Source organism: Entelurus aequoreus, linkage group LG12, assembly GCF_033978785.1.
Source record: "Entelurus aequoreus isolate RoL-2023_Sb linkage group LG12, RoL_Eaeq_v1.1, whole genome shotgun sequence".
Lineage (NCBI taxonomy): Eukaryota > Metazoa > Chordata > Actinopteri > Syngnathiformes > Syngnathidae > Entelurus > Entelurus aequoreus.
Genome location: NC_084742.1, coordinates 49,722,905 through 49,734,195, shown reverse-complemented (window position 1 = coordinate 49,734,195; position 11,291 = coordinate 49,722,905). Strand labels below are relative to the sequence as shown.

Below are 11,291 nucleotides of genomic sequence, written 5' to 3'. Positions count from 1 at the left end.
TTTGGCGCCCAATATAGGAAGGACCGAGCAAGAAATGTCAGCCCCAACCCCCCTGGAAGCGCTCGGAAGAGTGTTGGCGGAGGTGTCAGCGGCCAGCCAGCAGCAGATGGAGGCGGGCCGCCAGCAGACCCAGATCCTGCAGGCGCTGGTGAGCCAGGCGGGAGGAGCCGCAAAGGCGGGGAAAACAGCTGCCATGCAACGGATGACGGAAGGCGAAGACCCACTGGTGTTCCTCGACCTCTTCGAGGCCACGGCAACAGCGTGCGAATGGCCAGAGACCGAGTGGGGTGTAAAGCTGCTGCCGCTCCTGGCGGGGGAGGCGCAGCGGGCGGCACATAGTCTCCCAGCGGAAGCCCGGGTCCCCTCCCCAACCTCCGTCGCGCAATATTAGACCGGGTCGGGAATCACCCGGAGGACCACCGACGCCGGTTCCGCGCAATGCGACTGGGGCCCGAGGACCGCCCGTTTGCGCTGGCGCAGCAGCTTCGAGACGTGGCCACACGGTGGCTCGAACCACAGCTGGAGGAGAGCCGGATGTTTGAGCGTATCCTCCTGGAGCAGTTCCTCGACGCAATCCCCTCCAGGACGGCAGCATGGGTGCGGTACCACCGTCCCAGCCCAGTGGAGACGACTTGCGCAACCGGAGGGAGCGACCTGGACCCACGAGCAGGTTCCTGGCCCGGACATGGCCACCTCGCACCACATCACACCACACCCATTCCAGCCAACAGCAATATCAAGGGGGGGTTTGAGGGGTTATAACATTCCCTATGCTCCTTCGTTGCAGGGTACCGGCGCTGCTGACAGGCTTCCCCCGCAGACGGCACCTCGAACACCAGGGCCGGTGTGCTGGGGGTGCGGACAGCCGGGTCACGTGAGGCGAGATTGCTCCCTGATGGAAGTGGGACAGGTGATGCGGGTTGTCGGTCCCCCAGCACACGCCACCGATCCAGGGGAGACGTACTGTGTCCCGGTAAGGGTACAAGGGAGTACATATCGGGCAATGGTGGATTCGGGCTGTAGACAGTCCATGATCCACCAAAACCTGGTTCGACCCGGGGCACTGAGGCATGCGACACGGGGGAAAATAAGGTGTATTCATGGGGATGTGCACACGTATCCCATTGTGCCAGTTGTAATTTGGTATCAGGGACAAAAGCATAGTGTCAAGGTTGCGGTAAGCACGCACCTTACGCATCCCATAATATTAGGGACAAATTGGCCGGGATTTCATCTTCTAGTGACACAATGTGTGGGGATGCGTTCACGGGGCATAGGAAAGGGGAGTATCCGCGCGGTTCTCAGTGGCGACGCGGGTTCATCCGACACTGCTGAGCGGGAACCGGCGGGGACTTCGCGGGAGGTCCCCCCGGGGGCCCATTGGCACCCTACGGAGGATTTCCCCTCGAGCAGTCCCGTGATGAAACCTTGCGCGTGGCCTGGGACCAGGTGGATTACATCGACGGTCAGCTGGTGCGCCCGGGAAAAGCGCGGGTATTCCCCCACTTTTCGATTATTAGGGGAAGGTTATACCGAGTGACCCGTGACACTCAAACCGGAGAAGAATCCACCCAGTTGTTGGTGCCAAAACGCCGCCGGGAAATGGTTTTCCAGGCGGCGCATTTCAATCCCATGGCTGGCCACATGGGGTACGACAAAACACTCAATCGGGTCATGGTCCGATTCTATTGGCCGGGCATTCAGGCAGACGTGCGCCGCTGGTGCGCTGCCTGCCCGGACTGCCAGCTGGTGAATCCAGCGGCCATCCCGAAGGCGACCTTGCGCCCATTGCCGCTTATGGAGGTCCCATTCGAGAGAATTGGAATGGACCTCATCGGACCATTTCACCCGAGCACACGGGGATACCGCTTTGTGTTAGTCCTGGTGGATTACGCAACGCGCTATCCCGAAGCAGTGCCCCTGCGCTCGATCTCCGCCAAGAGCGTGGCGCAAGCGCTGTTTCAGGTCATCTCCCGAGTCGGAATCCCGAAAGAGATTCTGACTGACCAGGGCACGTCCTTTATGTCGCGCACAATAAAGGAACTATACGGATTACTGGGAGTTAAAGCGATCCGCACAAGTGTATACCACCCACAAACAGACGGGTTGGTGGAGCGGTTAAACAAGACGCTGAAAACCATGATCCGTAAATTTACGCACAAGGACAAACCAAATTGGGATAAATGGCTGGAGCCCCTAATGTTTGCGATGCGGGAGGTACCTCAGGCCTCCCTCGGCTTTACACCCTTTGAGTTATTATACGGCAGGAGGCCGCACGGAGTGCTGGACATAATTAAGGAAAGCTGGGAGGAAGGTCCAAGCTCCAGCAAAAACGAAATCCAGTACGTCATGGACATGCGAGCAAAACTCCACACGGTGGGGCACTTGTCACGCGAGAATTTGCTCCATGCCCAGGAACGTCAGCAGCGCACGTATAACAGGGGGACTCGGCTAAGAAAATTTTCACCGGGAGAAAAAGTGCTTGTATTTCTCCCAACTTCCAGCTCCAAATTACTTGCGCGCTGGCAAGGTCCTTTTGAGGTCACACGGCAAGTAGGTGATGTGGACTACGAGGTTCGGCGCTCGGACCGGGGCGGAGGCACACAAATTTACCATCTGAACCTGCTGAAGGCATGGAGGGAGGCGGAGCCCGTTTCCATGGTGACGGTAGTGAGGGAGGAGGAGGAGTTGGGGCCAGAGGTCCCGCGCTCGGCCCCGCCCCCCCGTCTGCCCTGTGACGACCAGCTCACGTTAGCGCAGAAAGCGGATGTTGCTAAGCTGTAGCGACGCTTTTCTGATGTGTTCTCCTCTCGGCCCAGCCGCACGAGCCTCATTCAACATCATATTGAGACCAGCCCGGGTGTTACGGTGCGATCTCGGCCATACAGGCTCCCCGAACACAAACGCAAAGTGGTTCGGGAAGAATTACAATCCATGCTGGAGTTGGGTGTAATAGAAGAGTCACACAGTGCGTGGTGCAGCCCCATCGTTCTGGTAGGGAAGAAGGATGGGTCTGTGCGCTTCTGTGTCGATTACCGCAAGGTGAATGAGGTGTCACGGTTCGACGCATACCCAATGCCTCGGGTCGACGAGCTCCTGGATCGGCTAGGCACGGCTCGTTTTTTCACGACGCTGGATTTAACCAAGGGCTACTGGCAGATTCCCTTGTCACCAGAGGCCCGGGAAAAAACGGCCTTCTCCACTCCGGAAGGTTTATACCAATTCGTGACACTTCCAGTTGGCTTGTTCGGTGCGCCCGCCACGTTCCAGCGTCTCATGGACCGAGTGCTGCGCCCGCACGCGGCATACGCAGCGGCCTATTTGGATGACGTCATCATCCAGAGTGGCAGTTGGGAAGAACATATGCGGCGGGTGGGAGCGGTGCTCGAGTCCTTGAGGCGGGCGGGGCTCACCGCCAACCCGGCGAAGTGCGCAGTTGGCCGGAGGGAGGTACAGTATCTGGGGTACCACTTGGGGGGGGGACAGGTGCGGCCGCAGATGGACAAGACAGCGGCTATCGCAGCCTGTCCACCTCCCAAGACAAAAAAAGAGGTGAGGCGGTTTTTGGGGCTGGCGGGCTATTACAGCCGGTTCATTCCTGGGTTTGCGGACCTGACCAGCCCACTGACTGACCTCACCCAAAAAGGTGCTCCAGAACTGGTCCAGTGGTCGGTGCAGTGCCAGCGGGTGTTTGAGGAGGTAAAGAAAGCCCTCTGCGAGGAGCCGGTACTGTGCATGCCTAACTTTGCCATCCCCTTCTGTCTGCAGGCGGACGCGTCGGGCAGGGGGCTGGGGGCGGTGCTGTCCCAGCGAGTGGGGGGCATCGACCGCCCCGTCCTGTACATCAGCCGAAAACTCTCGGACCGGGAGGCGAGGTACAGCACGGTAGAGAGGGAGTGCCTCGCCATCCGGTGGGCGGTCGGGGCCCTTCGGTACTACCTGTTGGGGCGCGCCTTCGCCCTCTGCTCGGACCACAAACCGCTCCAGTGGCTCCACCGCATGAAGGATGCTAACGCGAGGATCACCCGGTTGGTACCTCGCGGTGCAACCCTACAACTTCCAGGTGGTCCACAGGCCGGGGGCTCGGATGGCCGTGGCCGACTTCCTCTCGCGGCCCTCTACGGGGGGAGTTGGCGCGGCCGGACTACTGCCAGCCTGAGACTGGCGGTGGAGGCATGTGGAGGGGGCGTGGTCCACGCGTCGCCTGTGGGCGGGGCATGTGCAGGAGCCGGCTGTGAAGCGGATGACAGGTGAGTGGATATCTCAGCTGGAACCTGTTATCTGATCACCTGTCTCTTTTATTAGCAGCGTTGGTGACCGCAGAGGGGGGCTGAAAAAGCCAGAGAGAAGCTGAAAAGCCAGAGAGAGCAGGGAAGGAGAAAGACTTTTTGGAACTGGATGACGAAAAGACTTTTGAACTGGAAATAAAATAAAAATAAAAACACTTGATAACTTGTGAACACGCCTGGGCACAGTTTGTCGGTCCTGGAAAGAACCCTGCGACACAGTGCTGTCACAGGGTAATTTCAGGTAATTTCAAAGGATCGAGAAGCTCTTTCAATTGGTCACTGTACTTATTTTTAACATGTTTTTATTAAAACATTTGATTTTTTTTACCTATTGCATGTGTTTTATGTTAATGTAGTAAGTAATGTGTACTTTTAACTATGGTGTGTGACTGCTCCTGTTTTGTTGTTGTATTTGTTTATGAAACCTGTTTTTGGCCAGGTCACTCTTGCAATGAGTTTTTTTTACCTGGTTAAATAAAGGAAAATGAATAAATGTGGGCTCTGATTTAACAGAAGTGAAGTGAATTATATTTACATAGCGCTTTTCTCTAGTAACTCAAAGCGCTTTACATAGTGAAAGCCATGATCTAAGTTACTTTTAAACCAGTGTGGGTGGCACTGGGAGCCGTACTTGCCAACCTTGAGACCTCCGAATTCGGGAGATGGGGGGGTTGGCGGTAGCGGGGGTATATTGTAGCGTCCCGGAAGAGTTAGTGCTGCAAGGGATTCTGGGTATTTGTTCTGTTGTGTTTATGTTGTGTTACAGTGCGGATGTTCTCCCGAAATGCGTTTGTCATTCTTGTTTGGTGTGGGTTCACAGTGTAGCGCAAATTTGTAACAGTCTTAAAGTTGTTTATACGGCTACCCTCAGTGTGACCTGTATGGCTATTGATCAAGTATGCCTTACATTCACTTAAGTGTGTGTAAAAGCCTCATATATTATGTGGCTGGGCCACATTATGGCTGTTTGTATTGATGAAAAGCGGACGTGACGACAGGTTGTAGAGGACGCTATAGGCAGTGCTTTCAAGGCAAGCCCCCAATATTGTTGTCCGGGTGGAAATCGGGAGAATAGTTGCCCCGGGAGATTTTCGGGAGGGGCACTGAAATTCGGGAGTCTCCCAGGAAAATTGAGAAGGTTGGCAAGTATGCTGGGAGCAGGTGGGTGAATTGTCTTGTCCAAGGACACAACGGCAGTGACTAGGATGTGGATGTGGGGATCGAACCTCGAACCCTCAAGTTGCTGACACGGCCACTCCACCAACCGAGCCAGGCCGCCCCACAATAACATTAACAGATTAATTCACATTAAATTATTTAACATTAAATAATTGTTAATTAACAGAAAAAAGTGTTTGTCCTAGTAATTGCCTTGCATTAAAAACACAAAACTCTCTTCAATACTACTGTATTGTATACTGACTGTTAGTATGTAACACTAACAGTCATACTTATATTTCACCTTATCTATGTAATCACGAGAGCCGAGTCGGGAGCTGGTGTAGACGTTAGACAGCTTTATTTCCACACACCGAACGGAAGTCCAACCCAACATATATGAACCCACCTGGCACTCCCCCTGGTGGTCACTGGGTGTAACCATGCAGACAAAACATACAGCTCAATACACAACATACTGCATCATAATGAAGCAAAGGGAAGTCTTTGTAACATTTTTCTTGAAAACTTTGTTTTGTTTTACATAACTTAAGTGTCCATGAATTGTGGGTGTGTCAAAATGTCTCACAATGCCACTGAACTGCACTTACTACAAGCAAGCAACACCATTTTCCACTTTTTGTTCAACTCTTGTAAAATATCCACTGTTTTAACCTTTCAATTTGCTCCTGTATCTCCATGACTTTGACTCCCTGCCTCAAGCCCGTGATGTTCCTGCATGGCATTAACGTATTTACAACAGACAACAATACAAACAGTAATATATCTACGTTTAACTTAAAAACATTTCGCAATCTGGAAGGGGACGACAAAACATTTAACTTGTGGGAACAAGACTAATCTGAGCACTCACCTGTTGTGACAGCATCGGACACTCAAGCTGGCGATGAGGGAGCGCAGGATGCTAATGCTAGCAGAGCTACCAACTGGCAAGAAAAGGGCACAGATTTGAAAGACTTCCGGCTCCAACCTTGCCATAACTCTGTGAGGTAATCACAACATCGATTACACTGCTCATTGTGCTAAATATCTTGTGGCAAAGCTGCCAAAGTAATTTCATCCTTGCTACACGCCACACTTGACATTTCTCATGCTTATATTTCCCCAATCACTACTCTATATTGTTTTTTTCATAATAATAAACCTGTTGCCCGCTGTAGTTTGAGTAATTCACATTTATTACTGAAAAAAACAATCGCAGACAATCCATAAATTCTTGTGCCTAAATCTAGCCAACCACGGAAGGCACCACGCAATGTAAAGCAACCAGAAGCAACTTAGAGGGTCTTTGCGTCTTTATTTTTCACACACACTTCAGCGCAGTTTTGTCAACTTGGCGACTTTCTCGCTAAAGCTCGAATCTTTTCAACTTCTCTTAGTGACTTTCTTTCTCAAAAGTGATTAGCGACAAGTTTTTGGGGATGTTTGGAGACATGAAAGCGCGTAACACTCCAATGTCCTCAACGTACAAGCGGTGCTGCTGTGAGCCTTTCTTCACAGGCGGTCCCTGAAAACATGTTTCCTTGTACTTTTAAGTGCAATCACAATGAAGTCCATTCCATTCCAGTTAGAGCAGAGAGGAGACCACACACAGTCTATGCAAAGCTGTCGTTGTTTCTGCCTTGATTGAGATGTAAATGTTTCATCACTGTCACACTTCAAACAAACAAATCGTTCATGTTAATGAGCCAGTCAGATTTGGTTCGTTCCTCAACCTTTCAGTCTTTTGATCAAATTTGATACTCTTAACATATCACGAAGTAGATCTAATACAATACAGTTGTAATCAACAGAAGAAAATGTATTCACAGTTCTTATCATAATTTGCATTTTTTAACTCTCACATCTTCTTTAAGTTTATGGATGGCAATGCCTTGAAATTGATAGTTGTACTCTTTGCTTAATACAGGAACCACCAAAAAATAAACACATGACATTGTTTTGACATGATACATTTAATTTTCTTTTCACCATGCAGCTTACATCTGCATCAGATTGCATCGGTTTGTAATGTTTTAAAGAGTCTTGTTAGTGAATCGTATCGTAACCCGTGTATTGAAATTCATACCGGAGTCCCGTTTAAGATAGTGTTGCACACCCCTAGCATGTATATATAAATGTATGTATAAAGTATATATTCCGTATGTAAAAAAAAAACTACGCTATTGTGTAGAATGCATATATTTTTAAGTGTTCTGTCTTTATCCATAGTCATGTTTAAAGCAGCTAATATTTTCCCATGTGTACACTTTGTGTTTTTTCCTTATGCTCGTTAGTGAGCTCTGTGTTTCACATTGAAGGCCTGGAGTGTGTACTGGGAGTATAATGTACTCCCTTTTTGTGGAGGAGGCCTTATCGGTTTAGAACAACCAGGCTGTATTTCTTTCTGGGTAGGGAGGGGCTGTTTTCATACTTAATAAGTCGACTCTTTCCGTTAGATTTTTAGACCGCTTCTTGCTGCTGCTATTATCGCATTGTAAGGGCTGGTCTCCTAAAGCTTTAGTAAAATTGGTAATATTGCTATTCTTTCTCGCTGGTCCTTCTTGCTCAACATGCGTGTCATTCGAAAGAACTTGGGATTGACCAGTGTCTTTTATTCCCTGAGAGGAAGACTGGTCGGATGCAACACTATTAAAAACCCCCCCAAAACAAATCAATTAAGTTTGTTGTGTTCAGCTTCTTAAAGAAACTTTTCTTACCTATTAGTACCCGTTTTTGTGTATTTGGGATCTGCATAAGTCCCGGAAATATGAAATCAAACATTGGAGGCATGGCAGAGATATTTATAAAACAATCTTGCCTTCTTCCATACTTCCTCCATACGAGCCGTTTGGACTTGGTTCAATTTGTGACGTTTTTTTCCAGTTGTGAAATGAAAGATATCGTGAATCGGGATATCGCCATATAGGTTTACCCAAACAGCTATGCACGAGTCCGCCATTGTAGCCAATAAGTTCCTTCTTTTTCTCTATCCTCTTGTTGTGGGGCAGACTGTTGCCAATTATAATAAAAAGTAGCATATAGTTCTAACTTATATCTGACTCTATACACAAAGGCGAAAAACTACAACATGGCTGAAAGAAGAAGACACAGTTGAAGTGGAGGCACATAAATAAAACCGCCCAAAAAACAGCGAATCCCTGAAGAGACAACTGCTTAAAGGCCTACTGAAATGAATTTTTTTTTTTTAAACGGGGATAGCAGATCCATTCTATGTGTCATACTTGATCATTTCGCGATATTGCCATATTTTTGCTGAAAGGATTTAGTAGAGAACATCGACGATAAACTTCCCAACTTTTGGTCGCTGATAAAAAAAGCCTTGCCTGTACCGGAAGTAGCGTGACGTCGCAGGTTGAAAGGCTCCTCACATTTCCCCATTGTTTACACCAGCAGCGAGAGCGATTCGGACTGAGAAAGCGATGATTACCCCATTAATTTGAGCGAGGATGAAAGATTCGTGGATGAGGAACGTCAGAGTGAAGGACTAGAGTGCAGTGCAGGACGTATCTTTTTTCGCTCTGACCGTAACTTAGGTACAAGGGCTCATTGGATTCCACACTTTCTCCTTTTTCTATTGTGGATCACGGATTTGTATTTTAAACCACCTCGGATACTATATCCTCTTGAAAATGAGAGTCGAGAACGCGAAATGGACATTCACAGTGACTTTTATCTCCACGACAATACATCGGCGAAGCACTTTAGCTATGGAGCTAACGTGATAGCAACGGGCTTAACTGCAGATAGAAACAAAAGAAATAAACCCCTGACTGGAAGGATAGACAGAAAATCAACAATACTATTAAACCATGGACCTGTAACTACACGGTTAATGCTTTCCAGCCTGGCGAAGCTTAAAAATGCTGTTGCTAACGACGCCATTGAAGCTAACTTAGCTACGGGAACTCACAGAGCTATGCTAAAAACATTAGCTATCCACCTACGCCAGCCAGCCCTCATCTGCTCATCAACACCCGTGCTCACCTGCGTTCCAGCGATCGACGGCGCGACGAAGGACTTCACCCGATCATCGATGCGGTTGGCGGCTAGCGTCGGATAGCGCGTCTGCTATCCAAGTCAAAGTCCTCCTGGTTGTGTTGCTGCAGCCAGCCGCTAATACACCGATCCCACCTACAGCTTTCTTCTTTGCAGTCTTCATTGTTCATTAAACAAATTGCAAAAGATTCACCAACACAGATGTCCAGAATACTGTGGAATTTTGCGATGAAAACAGAGCTTTTTGTATTGGATACAATAGTGTCCGAATACTTCCGTTTCAACCATTGACGTCACATAGACGTTTTCAACCGGAAGTTTCGCGGGAAATTTTAAATTGCACTTTATAAGTTAACTCGGCCGTATTGGCATGTGTTGCAATGTTAAGATTTCATCATTGATATATAAACTATCAGACTGCGTGGTCGGTAGTAGTGGGTTTCAGTAGGCCTTTAAAAATGGTCTGTAAAACTAATTCTATGCAACATTTTGATCAAAGGACCATTACATGTTATGTAGACCACAAGGAAGTGATTTAAATGTAGAATAAAAACATCCAGTAGCTATAATACAATTATTTCTGACATTCCAAATATGTTGACACGCACACGGATGACGGATCCTATCTCCATCATCTGTCTTTCGCCTCCTTTCTCACAGCCGTTTGTGCTAAACTGTGCCAGTTCTCGTGTACTGTCTAAACGTGCAGAATATGAATCAATCAATCAATGTTTAGTTATATAACCCTAAATCACAAGTGTCTCAAAGGACTGCACAAGCCACAACAACATCCTCGGTACAGAGCCCACATTAAAGATGCAAAACAGCAGACGCAGAACAGTTTTACCCTTGATAAATCACATTTGTCAGTATTGTAGGTGTTCTGATAATCAGCATATATTCTGTATGTACATGAAGACACACACGCTAAATGCATTGCGCTCGCTATTTTGCTCATTTATCACACGCAATCGCACAAGCCTAGTTGATCAGCTTGGTGTGTGCCATCAGGTTTTAATGCAGGTCAACCTTTAATAGATTAGGGCCTAAGTGTGTTTTGTGGACTTGGAAAGGGGATTCAACCGTGTTCCAGTGCCAAAGGTAGTCCGGATTGCTGACAATATGTTGGACTCGTTTCCAGTTAATGTTGGACTCCGCCCGAGGGTTTTCAGGGGATCTGATTTAGTGGCTGCAGGAATGGGTCTTTATTTTTACCGAATGATGTGGTCCTGCTGCCCCATTGAGTCGTGACCTTCAGTTCTCTTTGCACCGCTTTGCAGCTGAATGCGAAGCGGCCAGGATGGGAGTAAGAACCTTCAAGTCCTTCAAGGTGGAGTGCTTTCTCTGGGTCAGTGATCCCGGACCAAGTTGAGGAGGATCTTTGGGTCTTAGAGGAAGGATGTAACCTGAAATCAACAGATGAATTGGTGCAAGGTCTACATGGATGCAGAATCTGCAACATGGTGAGTTGGGAACTGAGCCAAAAGGCAAAGCCGATCTATGCTCCTACCCTCACCTATGTACATGAGCTTTGGGTATTGACTGGAAGGACAAGATCGCTGGTAAATGTGGTTAAATACTCATTTTAGCCACATTTTAGAGAGGGTGAGAAGTCGTGTCATGCGGGAGGAACTGGTGGTACAGCTGCTGCTCCTCATCACTGAGGTGAACCAGATGAGGTGGATCAGGCATCTGATCAGTATTTCTCTCGGAAGTCTTGGGGTAATGTTCAACTGGCAGAAGGCCTCAGGGAAGACTGGGGACACGTTGGAGAGACTATGGACTTCACTAAGATCCAAATACCGCGCAAAAAACAACGTGTGC

At 48.6% G+C, this 11,291-nt stretch overlaps 1 protein-coding gene across 1 annotated transcript; it reads left to right on the top strand.

The window, feature by feature from the left end:
- Positions 1–438: 438 nt before the first annotated feature.
- LOC133661290 (uncharacterized) lies at positions 439–4,334 on the top strand. Its single transcript, XM_062064424.1, has 5 exons — positions 439–503; positions 562–670; positions 788–973; positions 3,769–4,186; positions 4,306–4,334. Exons 1-5 carry the CDS (start codon positions 439–441, stop codon positions 4,332–4,334), a joined length of 807 nt encoding a protein of 268 aa, XP_061920408.1.
- Positions 4,335–11,291: the final 6,957 nt, after the last annotated feature.